General features: G+C 38.4%; 1 protein-coding gene across 9 annotated transcripts in view; it reads right to left on the reverse strand.

The window, feature by feature from the left end:
* Positions 1-19,983, reverse strand: part of LOC129707820 (SRSF protein kinase 2-like) — a 133,891-nt gene that overhangs the window by 78,063 nt on the left and 35,845 nt on the right. For 2 of the 9 annotated variants that reach the window (XM_055653190.1, XM_055653194.1), the window contains exon 3: positions 7,417-7,480. The exons of the other annotated variants lie outside the window; for them this stretch is intronic. In XM_055653190.1, coding sequence (XP_055509165.1) covers positions 7,417-7,480 — 64 coding nt within the window. The remainder of the gene's footprint in view (positions 1-7,416; positions 7,481-19,983) is intronic. 9 annotated transcript variants of the gene reach the window in all.

The raw sequence follows: 19,983 nt of genomic DNA on the forward strand, positions 1-19,983 counted from the left end.
GTGTACAATGTTTACAAACAATATGGAGGGGGAAAAAGAAAGGTGCCTAATATTAATAGTTAAAAATTAGGTCAACAACTGCGATCAAACGCAGCATGAATATCCAAACAGTCCAAGCAGGATAGAAGGGAAAATTTACAGATAACTTTGTCAAGTAAAAAAATCAATTCAGAAATAGTGAAGAATTTCAATTATCCAAATATTAACTGGTGCAATGAATGCGAAAAGTACAAAGGGCACATATATCATAAAATGTGTTTTAGATTTTTTTAATGTGACACTTGGTCACAAACAACACCATTTCCAATACCAACTGATAACAAAAATAGCCAAAACTAGTTGATGATCAACCTGGTTTTCATTTAAATTTGGGGGAAATTATCTTATCTTGTTCTAATGGAGGAGTGGAACAAGTCTACTGAAACATCCTGCATATATACTAAATTTAGGTTTAAAGTTCATGAGAAATATCTAGTTTAGGAGCTGAATGAACACAACATTTCTTGAAGAGTTACCGAATGTTAGATGATTAACTTGCACAAAGACCTTGAAATGGCAGATTAGTAATTGTTTTATCTTGTTTTCTGTAATGAGATTAAGTTTCCATATTCTAATTACACTACAAAGGAAGATTGCAATGTTCCAAGAAAATATTTATTGACTGAAATTATAAATTTATAAAATTATAAATTTACAAATAAAATGCTGTTAAACAAACTAATATTCCTAATTTATTTTCCAAATGAAGATAGCTTCACGTTACATTACAATAAGAAAGCATTCAGAGAACCTGATGACGAGTCTCTATCAATTGAATTTTTTTTTTTTTTTTAAAGGTCAAATATGTTAACAATTAAATATATCTTAAAGCAGCCTATCAAAATGTTTTGCTATATTGGGAAAGCCCTAAATGAACAATGCAATGTCAAAGAATCAAACAAATATACAATGTTTATTTTATTCTTTTGATATGCATGACAACTTCCTATAGACTAGCTTTCACAAATCCTTTTAGTCCTTCATTCAGTTCTAAAGAAATAGGCTATGAATTCATCCCCATTAGCCAAAATATACTAAAATAGAAAAGTCCAAGATCAGTGTGCTGCAGTCCCAAGTATCAACTTCTAAAGTAGTCTTTGGGAAGAGGTCTTAATGGTTCTGGAGAGAAATCCAGAAATCTGAAATAACAGAAAATGCTATAAATATCTAGCAGATAAAGCAACATTATGGATGAAATGACAAGTAAACATTTCAAAGGTAGGAATAGATGAAAATGGAATGCGTTTTCTCAAAATTCTGATTACAATTACTATCAACAAAAAAATATTATCAAACAAATAAGTCTGCTTGACCTGTTGAGTATTTATATTTAGCTTTTAAAAAAATCAGATTTCAAGCAATTGCATTTGTTTGCTTTCAAAAATATAAAATAGTAGGCTTTCACGACAGGACAAATAATAACGTTATTTCAGAAAAATGCTGTTGAACCATGAATTAATTAAAAAATGTATACAGTTGGAGCAATGATTTTCACAGAAGGCAGTACCTTATTAAATGTTCATTCATCTCATTTGTTGTTTGGTGGATATATTTGTACTTGCCAAGATAAGACAAGAGGTGATGTATACGTGCAAATACAAGAGCTGTTCATGAGTATCCAAGGTAATCCTCCTATTTCCAACTATTAATCTTAGTGCCAAAATATCTCTGCGATTATTAAAATAGTAACAAATTACTTTCAAATCTACATTAACAGCTTTAAAAATAGGTCAGTTGAAGTGAAAATTATTAAGTTTCAAAGAATCTTATTTTGCTATTTATAGACAACTTAGGATAAATGGCACACCTTAAAGTCATTTAATTACTGCTTTCTATAAGAGATCGCCAACTCGCTAATCCAGTAATATAGAAATGATGTCCAACAGATCCGTTTTAAAATAAAGTTAAACTGAGCAAATTCATCTGAATTGTATTGATCTGACTGAAACGTCATATCCCAGACTGCTGTCATTAGACTGAAGAACACTGTTTCCAGGCATCCTTAGTTCTGCAAAACAGCAAGTCAACTTCCAAAACATGTATAAACATACCAAATTCTCACATGATTAAAATGCAATTTTAGTTATTCAGGTTAGTGCCAACATTCATTGGGGCAGCAATTCATTCTGGGTTGCTTGTGCTGAATGTGCATATATAGTAGGGATCACATGTGGTAAACTGCTTCCAAAAACTCACCTCATTGTGCAAATCGTACTCAAAACACAACCAACTGATGTTTTGCGCCAAGCACAGCCTAAAGCACTCCAAAACTCAAAATGCAAAACCCCAATGGGTTTTCTTTCCCAGCAGCTTAAATAAAGGACGTAGTAGCATCTCGCAATCTATAAACACATCCCTTTACATTTGTCACCAATGGATCTTCTGATGTGATGATCGGTCCACTTAAATCAAAATTTAAGTTCATACTTGTAAGTCCCTTCATTTGTCTAAGGCATTCTGTATTTTTGCAGCAATAATAGTCTTACAACTCACAATTTTATAGGTTCTCCAAATCTAACCTAGAACAATTTGCTTCTTGTTAAATTCATCACCAAATAAATATGGTCCCACAAATTGTCTGCAACTATTTGGTACTTGCATACACCAATAAGTTATGGTTAATTCTGAATACTAGCATCTTTGAATCTAAACATAGTCTGTCAGTTGACTTCTTGCTATATGTCGGCTCTTCACATGCTATGTTTATAGGGATGTGCAAGTTCCAGATAGTTCAAGTAATTGTTGCTCAACATGGCATACATACATGATAGGTATTCAACTTGCTGATAAAACAAGGTTTCTCTAACTACTTTGATTAACCCGTCGACCAAATGATTCAACAACCTATACCTGCCCTTACTCCATCTGATATATTCCCCTTGTCCTATCCACCCCTCCGTTGCATTGTCTGCAATTTAAATCAAACTTGTTTTTTCTTTTCCAATTCTGAGAATGGATCTCCAATCCTAAATATTAACTGTCTCTTTCCATGGATGCTGTCTGACCAGCAATATTTTCATTTTTTAATTTCAACCTTATTAAATTCTCTTAAGATCTTAAAAAATCTCAATACAGTCTCATCTTTCTGATGGACACTTTTAACTTCTTTCAATTATTCTCCTAGGTACATTCTACATAACTGACACCCACATATCCTCTCTAAATTCATTCAAACATAGCATTTATCTATTTTATGACCAGAACTCCACGCAAAATGTAAAGTGACTGATGCATTCACCACAACAATTGAACTATTCCAATTTATGTTATATTCCTTCCATTAAATGGCCTACATTATTTTCTGCCAGTCAATTACCAAGATTTAACTGTTAACAATGCAAACAAACTAATTAATAAGCATGCAGTCCTTCAGTCATTCAGCATACTTTAACTGTTTAAAATATACATTCCATTCTTGACAATACTACAACAAGCAACTAATGGGCTTTACCCACCTTACCAAAATAAATATGCATTATTGTTATAAAAGCTATTTGAACATGATCATGGCCGATGTTGGGAAAATTACATTTCAATTTGCATTACTTCCCCATGTGAAGGAAGCATTGGTGAAATAATGAACAGAGACCACTTTCCTATCTGAGCCCTGACTGTCAGAAGCCACTTATGAAGTTAAATGAAGATGAGAGAGATTGGTAAGTATTTTGAAGAACATTGCAAACAATACAGCAGGATGGCTGCTCCTGGGGAAAGGCACAACATTGGGAATTGTTGGAAATATGCATGAGCTTTACAGATTAGTATCCATTTTAACATAGCATTACGATGGCACCTAAATGTCAATACTGAAATTGCTACACTAGTACAATTAATTAGTCACCTGAAATGGGGGAGAGGGGTGGAAAGATTTTGCCACAAAATGATTACAGAACAAAATAATTATGGTATGTTTTTATACCAAATAATGTCAAGTTACCTTATGGACCTCGAGGATTGAACAAAAAATAGTGTTTGGGGAACTCAATGTATCAGGCAGCATCTTTGGGGGGGTATGGACAGTTGACTTTTCAGGTCGGTACCCTTCTTCAGTCTGAACGTCGCTAAACAAAACTTTGTCTGTCCATTCCCACCACAGATGTTGGGTGACCTGGCGAGTCCCTCCAGCACTTCACTTCCAAATTCCAGCAGCTGCAGTTATGTCTTATGTCTGGATCTTAATGGCTGATGTAGATGTGGGCATGTCTATGCAACATTAGGCTCTCCTATAAAGCATGCACTTACAATAACATTCCTACTTATTTTCTGCAGCTAATCGTAGCAAAGTTACAAAATTTTGAGATTTAAAAAAATCCAAGTCTGCAATTTATCCCATCAGATAAAGCATAAAAAGAAGTTTAATTTGACACCTAATTCACTTTCATATCTTCGGTATTAAAAACGTTATGGCCATTTTCATACTCTGAAATTAGCATCTTGTTCCCTATTGCTTTTCCATTGACTTAACACAAAAGCTATGATCGAGGACAGTCAAATGCCCATAACTTTCTTAAAAATCAAGAGAACTGAATGAAATTTTCAGTTATTATAGATTGAAGCATTCTGAAACAAATATAACACATCTTACTTGGATGACCTGAAATTAAAGCATATAATTAGTTAATTACCTAATTGTAGTTAATTACAAAATTGACCGTTGTGACGGAAATAGTAATAAACATCCAGACTGCCTTGAAAATTCAAAAATGTGATATTCTCAAGATCAGAACTTTAATATTATTGTATTATATGCTGTAAATCCGTAACAGATTGGTAAATAAATTACAATTTCTAGCAATAGACCAAGTCTTATGGAGAAGATCAGTTGCTAGCTGGTACATTGGCATATCATAATCAGTAGCATCATCATACTCCTCAGATTGTAACCAATACGCAACCTTGTTTTTCCTCAACTTTTCAATTTTGGCATTGTAAACTACAAGTTTTTGCTCTTCAAACCACACATGACATGCCTTTCTGCCCACTAGTCTCCCATTAACAATGTCCTGTAGATTCCATTTCTTAAGAAAAGGATATTTTTTTAAATAGCCCAAGTATCCAAATAACAAACTAATCCCATTCACACAAGAATTCACAATATAACATGATTTTTAAATTTCACTATCATGAATTTATATCCCAGATGGAAGGAATTTAATGTTTAATTCCCATAAATTAATCTAGAAACATCCACCCAAAATATAATCAAATTATTGTTTTTTGCACAATACATGTGACTCAAACTGTTGTGAAGATTTACTTTAAAAATAATGATCACGGAGAGAGAGAATAAGACAAAATATAGACAATTTAGACGGCTTATCTCCAAAAAAATGGGCATTTTAATCATCTTGCTTCTGGAACGCGATCAATTGTAACGCTGCATTTGCAGTGAATTTGAACCCCATATCGGCAGGAAAAACACTGCCGGCTCGTATGGGGCCCAAATCACATTTTCGCTTATAGAGGAATGATTAAAGTCATCCCAAGAAGCAAGTTTATATGTAAAATAGACGACTTACACCGTGTTTTGTCCCGTACTTGAGATCTGTCACGTTGTAGGCGTTGACGGCGTTAGAAGTCGCCTTTTATTTTAATATAATTATGAAATTGGCTCGTAATTTAAAAAAAAAAAAAAAAAAAAAAAAAAAAAAATCGAGCATGGAAGTCGGAACGATTTTTCTGCATCAGCTAGCAGTCCGAGGAAATCAGCCTCGGACAGGCAGTAGAAAACTGGATTTTAATCCTGCCCCCCTCCCCCTCAAAGGCACCAAATTCGTGCACACGGCCAGTGGCAGAACTGCAGCGCCGCTGAAGGTAAGTTTTGTAACATCGCTACTAATTGTATCATCCTTATTGTAATGCAGCATTATAAACTCATAGTAGACAAAAAATGCTGGAGAAACTCAGCGAGTGAGGCAGCATCTATGGAGAAAAGGAGTAGGTGGCGTTTCTGGTCAAGACCCTTCTGCAGACTCCATTATAAATTCATTGTGAGCAACACTAATGGAAAAATACTTTCAAATAAGAAAAACAATTACCGAGGTTTACAGCTAAATTACTTTCAATAAAATATATACATATATCGTGTACTTTTGTCCTTTTGAAAATGTGTACATTATAGCTCAAGACGAAAAGACAGATAAGTAGCCCTATTAATTTAATATAACAATTTTCAAAGAAACCAGACAGCAAATCAAGAAAATGCACAGCAATTTATGACACAGGCAATCCAATTCAAGTTACCGTAGGCCAGAAATAGTAAGTTAATTGGCTCTAAACCTCTGAAGATTGTTTTTCTTTTCAATGTAAACGTAGTAAGTTTGTAAAAGCAGCCACCTTTAGTGTGCATAATCTTGCTAATCACAAAGTCAAAGTGGCATTTTTCAGTAAGAACATATTCTGTTATTAGACAATTAATCACATTTCAATACACAATTTTGTAGCAGTGCTCCTAAAAAGCAAAGGATGCCAAAGTTTTGTCACAGTTGACTGGCTGTCTGATATTCAGCCTCTGGGCTTTCTTTCCTAAAAACCCTGCAAAGTTGTCCACTTTAATAATGTGGACTTTAATACATTCAAATACCTTTAACGTAGCTCCATCAAAAAAGTATAACTAGTGATCATGGTCGATTGAGAAGTAGATGCGTACCGTACAATATTATTTCTCTCAATAACCTTAGTCCCTTAAAGAAGCAGCCAATTACTAATGCAAGATGGTAAATTCAACAATCTAAAAGCCTTTAACTGAGTAAAATTACATTAACTTTTCTAACCTTAGTTCTTTCAATTAATATCAATTTTGGCTTGGTTGTAATAATGCATGGTTTTATAAACATTGCAAGTCAATTAACTTCACCTGCAGGTATGAAACATTACTGCATTAGATAAACATGTTCATACAGATCCATGAAGCAGGGCAGCACATCTGCCTCACTGACTAATCTGTGGGTTTGTGATTTCATTTTCGAGGCACAGACACTCCTTTTCACAATCAGTTCAGATCTAAAAAGCATTATAGTAAGTGGGATGCTCTGTACTCAGGTTTTGTGCACGTTACAACAGGAATAGGAAAAAATACATTAAATTAGCAGAATATACAGCACATTCATTTTTGCTATTTAGTTTAAGTTGTGCACTTTTTCAGCTAAATACACAAATGAATAAGCTTTGAATTACCTCAACAAAAGCAACAAGCCTCTGGAATAAAAATAGATTTTGAAAATTGTACATTAACCAATACAGTGAAGCTTTCTTAGCTGACGTTTTAACGTTGGCAGCTCCTTTCTCCTTCCCTCCCTCCCTCCCTCCCTCCTTCCTTCAGGTTTCCCACTATCTGCCTTTACCATCAATTCTGGGTGCAATGGATGTTTGCTGTACCTTTCTGAAGAGGACGACTTCCCAGAGTTAACTGACATCAGCAGCTCAATCTTCTGCTTGGTTTCTGGAAAAATTAGAAAATGTTCAGAGCCGAGTACCTCTGGTTTCTTTTTAAAATAACCAATCTTCAGTATTTAGATATTCTGGCTAAACCAGATTGAGGCCTCAGGTTTCAAATGCTTCTGCGTGTACTGTAATTCACTGCTCCTGAAAAACGAGAGAGGGAGGGAGAGAAAGCTCCAGAGGAATCAAGCTTCACTAAAATGTGCACATGACCGTTTATGAAAACAGGAAGTACAGTACCACTTATTTTTCAATGTAGGGGTAGCTTTCCAGGCTGTACCAACATACGATTTATGTGACACCAGATGGAGCAATTATAGATTAGCAGAGCTTGTTTCAGATGAACAGCTTAATAAAATTAACTGTTTTCTCACTTTGATCAAAACCAAAATGAACTATTTTAAATTAGTTCTCTTGCAATGCTGCTGCAAATATGTCGTTGTGCCTTTGTTAGTAAATTCTAGTCAGCCAGTCATATTTACTGCTTAATTATCTAATGCGGTTGCACAAGTAATTTGAATTTCCTGTTTATAAAGCTAAGACATAAATGTTCAATCTTTTACAAAAACAGATGGAAATGACAATACCTAAAAGTACTCAATCATTTAAACCAATGGTTGGCATAATTGAAATAATGGGCAATGTTTAAATGTGGTAATTTTGTTTGTATTCTTTCACTCAGGCTAATGGTTATTAACTGAAAGAAGTAAACAAACTTTAAAAGGGAGCCCTATAATAAAATTATATCTAACAGTAACCAAAATTAGTAACATACAAAGTGCAAAGGATTGAAAAGGAATAGGCTAAAGTTTAAAATATCGCAAATTAAAAATTGGTTTTAAAAGAGGATGCAGCAGGATGAAGTAAAATGATGCTGCGTAAATGTAATTGTTTTGTCAGTATTGACAGATGGGTCAATAGACACAAAAGATAGGCACAACATGCAGGAGTAACACAGCGGGTCAGGCAGCATCTCTGGAGAAAAGGAATAATGACTTTTCAAGTCGAAACCCTTCTTCAGACTGAGAATCAGGGGGAAGGGAAACTACAGGTAGGAAAATGTTCAGAACAAATCAGAACCGACACCGATGACGAATGGCGATCCTGACACCCTACATACTGATTTACTGTACAACATTTTTCAGACGTGAAAAGTCACTCTTTGAATTTAGGCCACCTAACGCCTTCATGATGCAGTTACATCTGCTCTATAAATTGTGCAGCATGGTAGAAAATCAACAACATTCAAGATAGAGGAGCTATCAATCTTCCTCTATCATTTCTCCACTGTCAACTTAGTGAAACCTCCTTTACTTGGCATATTCTTACCTGGTTTCAGAAACATCTGTCATGGCTTGCCCATTTGCTCCTCTGTAATTGTTAACTTTAATTCATCACAGGGCCTATCCTTGGCATCTTATTTCTCATCTGTCAGCCATACCTGGGCAACACCACAGCCCCAATTTCTACATGTATATTGACATGGATTCCAATTCCACCTTTTTTGTTCCACTAAATTTTAGGTTTACAAGGTTAATTCCTGGGATGGCAGGACTGTCATATGCTGAGAGAATGGAGCGGCTGGGCTTGTATACTCAGGAGTTTAGAAGGATGAGAGGGGATTTTATTGTAACATATTAGATTATTAACGGTTTGGACACGCTAGAGGCAGGAAACATGTTCCCGATGTTGGGGGAGTCCATAACAAGGGGCCACAGTTTAAGAATAAAGATAGCGGAGTCAGGGGATATGGGGAGAAGGCAGGAACGGGGTACTGATTGGGGATGATCAGCCATGATCACATTAACTGCCGGTGCTGGCTCAAAGGGCCGAATGGCATATTCCCACACCTATTATCTATTAAAAGATGCCTGGCCCAATAGGTATTCAGCAATTTGTTACTTCTGATTTCCAGTACTTGCGCTAATCAGAATTTAAACCTTTTTTAACTGCATTTTTGGGATAAGCAATCACAAATTTGGATTTTGGCAAGGTTGTTTCTTGAGCTTCATTTGATTGAATAATTAATCTCAAATCTTTGTTTGCTGCAAAAAAAATTGGTGCCCTAATCTTATATCAACATAGAATCAACATATATCAATCACAGAAAAATATACATTTGATGCAGGCTATTTAGCCCATTGCATCCATGCTATTCAGACAAGAGATACAGATCCAAAACCCTGTAGCTCACAGTATTTCAGATTCCTATCCAAATGGCTTCTGTTGCTACCACTCTTCTAAGCAGCGAGTTACAACTTTTATCCTCTAACCCTTCCGTGCCAAATCCTTCCACTAATTACTTTAAATCTATGCTTCCTGAATTTTGACCTGCTAAAATAGCTTTCCTATGTGCTTATTTTACCTTGCAATTGTATGAACCTCAAGCAGACTCCTCAAAGAAACAACCCCAACCTATCCAAATTAAGCTAAAATGTTCTACTTCTGGCAATATTTTCAAATGATCCTCTGCACCCTCACAGATCTTTCCTATAATCTAGTGATTACAGCAAACCACAGTACTTAAACTAAGGCCCAACAATTGTATAAAGTTCTGTAACAAACTCTTGCATTCTTTGCCTCAGCTAATTAAAGGAAGCAATCCTTAAGTCGTTTAACCTGATCAATGTGTCCTGCTACTGTTACATTTTGGTAGAGTGTTCCTGCTACCATTAAGTTTTTGCAGGTCAGTAGAGACCTTCATGCTCTGCACATCTTTTGCGTGTTTCAGTGAACAAATTATCAATGGCTTGCAGCTCTGCTTCAAAATCGACAGATGCAAGTACCATCTCCATACCGTAGTTAAGGAGTTTGGTGAGAAAGATCAAGAGATAACACCTGGGCCAAAATACATGGTCTAGTGGGCAGTATAGGTCAATACATTCTCATTTCCAGTGCCCTCCATAATGTTTGGGACTAAGACCCATCATTTATTTATTTGCCTCTGTACTCCACAATTTGAGATTTGTAATAGAAAATAAATCACGTGACTAGTGCACATTGTCAGATTTTAAGAAAGGCTATTTTTATACATCTTTGTTTCACCATGTAGAAATTATAGCAGTGTTTATACATATCATGGCACCATAATGTTTGGGATGTCACGTAAATGAAAGTAGTAATGTTTAGTACTTTGTTGCATATCCTTTGCATGCAATGACTGCTTGAAGTCTGCGATTCATGGACATCACCAGTAGCTGGGTGTCTTCTCTGATGATGCTCTGCCAGGCCTGTATTGCAGCCATCTTTAGCTTATGCTTGTTTTGGGGGCTAGATCTCTTCAGTTTTCTCTTCAGCATATAAAAGACATGCTCAACTGGGTTCAGATCAGGTGATTGACTTGACCACTCGAAAATTGACCATTTTTATTTCAAAGCTTTCATTATTTCAAAGACGTTTCCTTAATTATGGCCTGATAACGGCGAAAAAACTAATACTCAAATTTTGGAAACATACATCTATCCCTACTCTTAAAATGTGGAGTAAAAACATGTCTGAGACGCTACATCTTGAAAATATGGGCCTTGTCCTAGCAGAAAAACCAGAGCATTTATCGAAGACATGGACACCATTCATTGATTCATTACAAGGATAGTATGGTACAACACATTTTTGGAGTTAAATCAAATTACGGGTTGGGTGATGGGTGGGAAGGGATGCCAGGCAGGTATATCATCACTTTTTTTTCTCTTTCTTTTTTGTCTTTTTATTTCTCTATTCCTTTCTTATTTATTTTTACTTACTCACTCTTTGGCTACACCACTTTGGTAGGGGGGGGGGGGGGGGGGGGGGGGGGGGGGGGGGGGGGGGGGGGGGCGGGAGGAGGGGGATTCTTGGGGGGGGATAAAAGCTACCTTAAATTTAGTTGCGTCTGGTTGGTACCTATGGTAGGGTGAAGACTATTCCATGCTTTAATTGTGCGGGGGAACTCCATGGAGCAGCCAGCATCTCTGAATAGAAAAAATTGGGTGACGTTTTGGGTAGCAACCCTTCTTTACATTTCCTCTGGTTTTAGTGTTTTTAGTTAAATTTAAAGATACAGCGTGGAAACAGGCCCTTCGGCCCATGCCGACCACCGATAACCCGTACTCTAGTTCTATCCAACACATCAGCGACGTAAGTCAAGAGTGTTTTATTCTCTCACGTCCCAGTTAGAACAATGAAAACCTTACTTGCAGCAGCACAACAGAATATGTAAACATAGTACTCTGTAAACAATGTTATAAACGAGAAAACAAAACTCCATACAGACAGCACCCATTTTCAGGATCAATTCCAGGTCTCTGGCAATTTTAGGCAGCCAATTTATGGCCAATGTACTGCCCCAATAGCCTTGAACTGAATTAAAACATACAGTAGCTAGCTGTAAAGGGGGACATAGCGTCACTTAGAGATTTAAGACTGAAAATGGATAGTTTCTTTTTTTTAGTAACCAAAGTTATCAACGTATAATTTTTTTGTGTGTTGGAAAATAAAATATAGTGGCACAGCTGATAGACTTGCTGCCTCACACGCCAGAGATCTGTGTTCGATCCTGTTCTCAGGCACTGTCTGTGTTGAATTTGCACATTCTCCCTGCAAGCGTGTGGGTTTCCTCCCACATCCCAAAGACGCATTGGCTTTGTAGGTTAACTTGGCTCTGTAAAATTGCCCCTAATGTGCAGGGAGTGGGTGAGGAAAGTGGGATAACAGAACTTGTGTGAATGGGTAGACAAAAATGTTGGAGAAACTCAGCAGGTGAGGCAGCATCCATGGATCGAAGGAAATAGGCAACGTTTCGGGTCGAGACCCTTCTTCAGACTGATGTCGGGAGTGGTGGGGAGCGAGAAAAAGAAAGGAAGAAGCGGAGACGGTAGGCTGTGGGAGAGCTGGGAATGGGAGGGGAAGGAGGGAGAAAGCAGGGACTACCTGAAATTGGAGAAGCCAATGTTCATACCGCTGGGGTGTAAACTACCTAAGTAAAATATGAGGTGCTGTTCCTCCAATTTGCGGTGGGCCTCACTCTGGCCATGGAGGAAGCCCAGGACAGGAAGGTCGGATTCGGAATGGGAGGGGAAGTTGAAGTGCTGAGCCACCGGGAGATCAGGTTGGTTATTGCGAACTGAGTGGAGGTGTTGTGCGAAGCGATCGCCAAGCCGGCGCTTGGTCTCAGCGAGGTTGATCATACGCTGAATAACCATATTTTTGTTTGGAAGTTGAAAGAGATAATAGAAATTGCATTCATTGCAATGTGTAAAAAGAGATGAGATACTGCATTGTAATTTTTCTGCATGTCATTGTGGTATATATCATGTCTTTATTGGTGAATATGTTTAGTTTGTGATTTTATTTGAAGCAGAAATAATATGTGAATGCTTCATTGACCATAATTCTGGCTGTTAACTACGCACTTCGTCCGAGCACATTATCGCACGCGTCATGCAAGCCATCTTAAATGACCACCTAAACTGTGATTTGGCAACCTAAAAAGCTGCCGAGGTTGCCCGGCTGGCAACAGGGAAAAAAAGTTAAGTGAGAGCTCTGCATCCACTGTGTAGGTCCTGCCCATGTTAGACTTCCCAAAATGCAACACCTCACATTTCTCTGTATTAAATTCTATTAACCATTCCTCAGCCCACCTGACCAATCAATCAAGATCCTGCTGCAATTTTTCACAACCATTTTCACTATCTGCAAAACCACCCACATTTGTATCATCTGCAAACTTGCTAAACTTGCCGTGTATGTTCACATCCAAATCATTGATATAAATGACATACAGCAATGGGCCAGCACCGAATCCTGAGGCACACAACTAGTCACAGGACTCCAGTCCGAGAAGCAACCTTCCACCATCACCTTGTTTCCTTCCATGAATCCAATTTTTGATCCATTCAGCTATTTTTGAGGATGTAACTAGTAGAGTGGATAAGGGAGAACCAGTGGATGTGTTATATCTGGACTTTCAGAAGGCATTCGACAAGGTCCCACATAAGAGATTAGTATACAAACTTAAAGCACACGGTATTGGGGGTTCAGTATTGATGTGGCTAGAGAACTGGTTGGCAGACAGGAAGCAAAGAGTAGGAGTGAACGGGTCCTTTTCACAATGGCAGGCAGTGACTAGTGGGGTACCGCAAGGCTCAGTTCTGGGACCCCAGCTATTTACGATATATATTACAATACAATACAATACAATTTATTTGTCACTTGAACCTCATAGAGGCTCAAGTGAAATGTTGTTTCTGCAGTCATACATACAAGAAAAAAAAAGACCCAAGACACAACACAATTTACACAGACATCCATCACAGCGCATCTCCTCCTCGCTGTGATGGAAGGCAAAAAAACGTATCTCTCCCCTGCACTTCCCTCTCCCCCCGATGTCAGAGTCAAAGTCAGAGCCCAAGTCAGAGCCCCCGGCGGGCGACAACAATTGTCCCGCGGCCATTAACGCTGCGCCGGGTGCTGCAAGGCCGCGCTCCGGGTCTTGTTGTTGGAGCCCCGGGCGGGCGCTGGCAAAGTCCCGCAGCCGTTGAAGCCACGCCGGGCGATGATGTCAGGCCCCGCTCCAGGTCATCCTCGACCCCGCTTCTCGGACGGGAGAAGTCGCCGTTGCGGAAGCCCCGAAAAGCGGTCACCATTCAGATAATAATCTACTTTCCTGTTTTTGCCTTGTTAATGATTTGGACGAGGGAATTGAATGCAACATCTCCAAGTTTGCGGATGACACGAAGCTGGGGGGCAGTGTTAGCTGTGAGGAGGATGCTAGGAGGCTGCAAGGTGACTTGGATAGGCTGGGTGAGTGGGAAAATGCATGGCAGATGCTGTATAATGTGGATAAATGTGAGGTTATCCACTTTGGTGGCAAAAACAGGAAAGTAGATTATTATCTGAATGGTGGCCGATTAGGAAAGGGGGAGATGCAACGAGACCTGGGTGTCATGGTACACCAGTCATTAAAAGTAGGCATGCAGGTGCAGCAGGCAGTGAAGAAGGCGAATGGTATGTTAGCATTCATAGCAAAAGGATTTGAGTATAGGAGCAGGGAGGTTCTACTGCAGTTGTACAGGGTCTTGGTGAGACCACACCTGAGTATTGCGTACAGTTTTGGTCTCCTAATCTGAGGAAAGACATTCTTGCCATAGAGGGAGTACAGAGAAGGTTCACCAGACTGATTCCTGGGATGTCAGGACTTTCATATGAAGAAAGACTGGATAGACTCGGTTTGTACTCACTAGAATTTAGAAAATTGAGGGGGGATCTTATAGAAATTTACAAAATTCTTAAGGGGTTGGACAGGCTAGATGCAGGAAGATTGTTCCCGATGTTGGGGAAGTCCAGAACAAGGGGTCATAGTTTAAGGATAAGGGGGAAATCTTTTAGGACCGAGATGAGGAAAACTTTTTTCACACAGAGAGTGGAGAATCTCTGGAATTCTCTGCCGCAGAAGGTAGTTAAGGCCAGTTCATTGGCTATATTTAAGAGGGAGTTAGATGTGGCCCATGTGGCTAAAGGGATCAGGGGGTATGGAGAGAAGGCAGGAACAGGATACTGAGTTGGATGATTAGCTATGATCATATTGAATGGCGGTGCAGGCTCGAAGGGCCGAATGGCCTACTCCTGCACCTATTTTCTATGTTTCTATGTTTCTATCTCTCCTTGGATCCCATGCAAACTAACCTTCCAGAGCAGCCTACCATGTGAAACCTTGTCGAATGCTCTGGTGAAGTCCATATACACAACATCGACAGCTCTGCCCTCATCAACCTTTTTGGTCACATCTTTAAAAAACTCAGTTTTGTGAGACACAACCTCCCGTGTACAAACCCAATTTGACTATCCCTAATCAGTCAAAATGCCTGTATATCCCATCCCTCAGAATACTCTCTGGTAACTTTCCAAGTGCAGATGTTAAGCTCACTGGCCTATAATTCCCATCATTTTTCCTGTTGCCCTTCTTGAATAGAGGCATAACATTTGCCACCCTCCAGTTTTCCGGCACCTCTATTTAAAGACAAATTGTAAATTTCAACCAAGGCTCCCGCAATTTCGTCTCTGGTTTCCCACAATGTCCTCGGATATATCTGATCAGGCCCATGGGATTTGTCTACCTTCATACATGATAGAACCTTCAGCACCTCTTCGAACGTAACACTGACTGCTCTCAAGACACCTCCATTGACTGCCCAAAGTTCCTCTGTCCTCTTGTCTTTCTCCTCGGTAAATACACAATTCTGTACAAGTTATGGTTATCACTGAGTTACTGAGCTTCCTGCACTCCATCCACCATCTGCAATTTTAGGACATGGGTTTCTTCTGGATTTCTGCCTTGAGAGCTGCTTCTTTTCCTTCTAGTACTGGTGGAGGTTCCTATCAAAAAACATCTTGCGGTTGGTTCCCTATCCCAGGCTCCTCTCATCAAACCATTCCCGGTTCTTCTAGGTAGAGAATGTCTAATTATGGCAAACTTCAGGGCAATTTCTTTAGTCTTGAAACTTCATTTCATTTCATTTTTTTTGCAGACTCCAAAGGCTGGGGGTTGTCTGCGAAACACCGTATGAAAAGATTCATAAGGGTTTGCCATCAGCACCAGATATGAACCAGAACAATGAAATTCCCACTTGCTGCAGCTTTACAGGCATGCTAGATAACAATAATAAAAATACCATAAATTACTCTGAATAAACTGTGCAAAACCTGAAGCACAAATCGCAAACACACTACTGCAAAGTCCATAGTGGTTTAGTGCTGATGTAAGGTTGTGCAGAATGATGATTAATGTGAAGAAGCTGTTCTTGAATAAGGAGGTAATAATTCTCAAGTTTCTATGTCTGTGACCGGATTGTAGCAGCAAAACGAGAGCATGGCCAGGGTGATACGGGTCTTTGATTATATCAACTGTCTTCTTGAGATAGCACTTCCTGTAGATCTCTTCGATGGTCGAGATCAATTACGTTTGAGATAATGTCCACAACTTTCTGCATCCTCCTTTGTTCTTGAGTTTGAATTTCTGAACCAAGCTGTAATCAGTCAGTATGCTCTACACTGACTAAATGCCAAACCTCTTCAAACTTCTGAGGAAGTAGAGGCATCAGTGAGCTTTCTTTGCGATTGCATCAATGTGTGGGGCTTAAGACAGATCAGAAAAGTGTACGCTCATGAATTTGAAGCGGTTGACTCTCTCCACCGTGTCCTGCCAATCAAGACAGGTACGATGTCCCTCCGCTTTCCCTATCTGAAATCAACAGTTTCTTCGTCTTGCTAACATTGAGAGCAAGATTGCTGTTCTGGGGCCATTATCCAGACTGCTAATCTACCTCCTATACGCTGGCATATCATTACCCAATGTCAGTAGTATTGTTGACAAATTTAAAGATGGTGTTGGATCCATGTCTGGCTTCACAATCATAAATATAAGAGAGAATAGAGCTTGGGATTGAGCATGCTGAACATCAGCAAGGTGGTGTTGTCAATCCGCACTGACACTAGAGCTAACTCACATAGGAAGGAAAGGAGTGACAGGCATACGGCAATTTTTTTAATCTGCATGCAGAGATACCATTAACTGGAATATTATGACAATTATTTCTGTTAGTTGTGCAACAATCCTATTGAATTTTGTATTCTGTAGTGATCACTCCGCATTACCATTCAGATAATTTCTGTCTCCGCTAACAAAACCAAGTATGTATTCTTCGAGTGAAACTAAAGCAGTCAATGCCTTTTGTAAAATTGCTGCTGGCTCCAATGGAGAAATACACAAGAACTGTAAAAAATGATGCAATCTCTGGCTCAAGGCACAGCCTTTGTCTCAAAACCTTCAATCAATTCAGCTCTGTTCCTCGGGGCTACTCCCGAAATCCTGTCTCTCCATTTCTAAAATATCACCAAACTAAAATAATTTCAACATACTTCCAATTACATACAATGCTCTCCATCTTTTATTTATTTGCCTCTATACTCCACAATTTGAGATTTGTAATAGAAAAAAAAAAAAAATCACATGTGGTTAAAGTGCACATTGTCACATTTTATTAAAGGCCATTTTCATACATTTTGGTTTCACATTGTAGAAATTACAGCTGTGTTTATACCCCCATTTCAGGGCACCATAATATTTGGGACACACGACTTCATAGGTGTTTGGAATTGCTCTGGTGTGTTTAAATGCCTCCTTAATGCAGGTATAAGAGAGCTCTCAGCACCTGGTCTTTCCTCCAGTCTTTCCATCATCTTTGGAAATTTTTATTGCTGTTTATTAACACGAGGACCAAAGTTGTGCCAATGAAAGTCAAAGAAACCAATATGAGACTGAGAAACAAGAATAATACTGTTAGAGACATTAGCCAAACCATAGGCTTACCAAAATCAACTGTTTGGAACATCATTAAGAAAAAAAAGAGCACTGGTGAGCTTGCTAATCGCAAAGGGACTGGCAGGCCAAGGAAGACCTCCACAGCTGATGACAGACAAATTCTCTCTATAATAAAGAAAAAAACCCAAACACCTGTCCGACATCAGAAACACTCTTCAGGAGTGGATTTGTCAATGACCACTGTCCACAGAAGATTTCATGAACAGAAATACAGAGGCTACACTGCAAGATGCAAACCACTGGTTTGCCACAAAAATAGGATGGCTGAGAAGTTTGCCAAGAAGCACTTAAAATAGCTACCACAGTTCTGGAAAAAGTTCTTGTGGACAGATGAGACGAAGATTAACATATCAGAGTGATGGCAAGGGCAAAGTATGGAGGAGAGAAGGAACTGCCCAAGATCCAAAGCACACAACCTCATCTGTAAAACACAGTCGTAGGGGTGTGTTGGCCTGTGCATGTATGGCTGCTGAAGGTACTGGCTCACTTATCTTCGTTGATGATAGAACTGCTGATGGTAGAAGCATAATGAATTCTGAAGTGTATAGACATTCTATCTGCTCAAGTTCAAACAAATGCCTCAAAACTCATTAGCCTGCGGTTCATTCTCCAGCAAGACAATGATCCCAAACGTACTACTAAAGCAACAAAGTTTTTCAAAGCTAAAAAATAGTCAATTCTTGAGTGGCCAAGTCAATCACCTGATCTGAACCCAATTGAGCATGCTTTTTTATATGCTGAAGAGAAAACTGAAGAGGACTAGCCCCCAAAACAAGCATAAGCTAAAGATGGCTGCAATACAGGCCTGGCAGAGCATTACCAGAGAAGACACCCAGCAACTGGTGATGTCCATGAATCGCAGACTTCAAGCAGTCATTGTAGGCAACGGATATGCAACAAAATACTAAACACGGCTACTTTCATTTACATGACATTGCTGCATTCCAAACATTATGGTGGCCTGAAATGGGGGGGACTATGTATAAACACTGCTGTAATTTCTACATGGCGAAACCAAAATGTATAAAAAATACCCTTAATAAAATCTGACAATGTGCACTATAACCACGTGATTTTTTTCTATTACAAATCACAAATTGTGGAGTACAGAGGTAAATAAATAAATGATGGGTCTTTGTCCCAAACATTATGGATGGCATTGTATCTTCTTGTCTAATCTTATGCTTCCATTCTTTAAAAAAAATTATTACCGTCATGCACTGGTCATACCTATATTGACATATTTCCTCAGCAACATAAGTAACAGTACAATGTATCAAACGATGTATCCATTGCCTTATTCATTGCCTTATTCATTTGTTTTCAAAAGTAGTGAATGACAGTTCCACAGTAGCCTCTTTCTTAAAAATAGACAGACAAGTACAACCATCAATACATCAATAGTCATGAGTTGTAAGTTTTATTGCATTGAATCGAATTTTTCATCTCAAAATTACAATTATCCTCAATTATTTAGGATTCTGACAATAAACGTTATTTGGTGATGGATTTTTTTAAAACTTCTATTTGTACCAAAATGGCATTAAATCTAAAAGTAAAAAGAGCCAAGGATAATTTGAAAATGCCACGTATGGAAAGAAAATTACATGAATTTACTCAAGCAACAGTCTTTGCAATCTTGCTAAAAACTTATGCAGATTTACAACAATGTATTTATATAGATCCTTTAACGCGGTAATATCCAGAGCTTCACAGTATCAATATCAATTAAAAATTGATCAATCCACAAATGGGAATATTAGATTAAAATATTTGTCAAAGAGCTAGGCTTTAGGGGCATTTTAAAAGTGGGAAAGTCAGAGTCAGCTGCAGAGCATGGAAATAGACATTTCAAAATGATGCCGGCCAGTAAAAATGAGATAAGAAATTTCAAACATTTGAACCTCAGCAACTGAAGGCATGAGGCTTTGTAATTAAGGGAAGAATAATTAATTGAGGGATAATATAATTGCAATAGTTGGAGGAGAGAAGATATTTCAAAAGGATTTACAGAACTGACACAATTAGCTGAAACATGGGAAAATAAAAATTCCAACATGAAATTGAAGAGGACTATGAAAACAAGAACATCGACTTTCAAATGGAACTAATGCTTAACCAGAAGTCAATGTGGGTCAGCAAAGGCA

The sequence above is a fragment of the Leucoraja erinacea genome, chromosome 22, assembly GCF_028641065.1.
Source record: "Leucoraja erinacea ecotype New England chromosome 22, Leri_hhj_1, whole genome shotgun sequence".
Lineage (NCBI taxonomy): Eukaryota > Metazoa > Chordata > Chondrichthyes > Rajiformes > Rajidae > Leucoraja > Leucoraja erinaceus.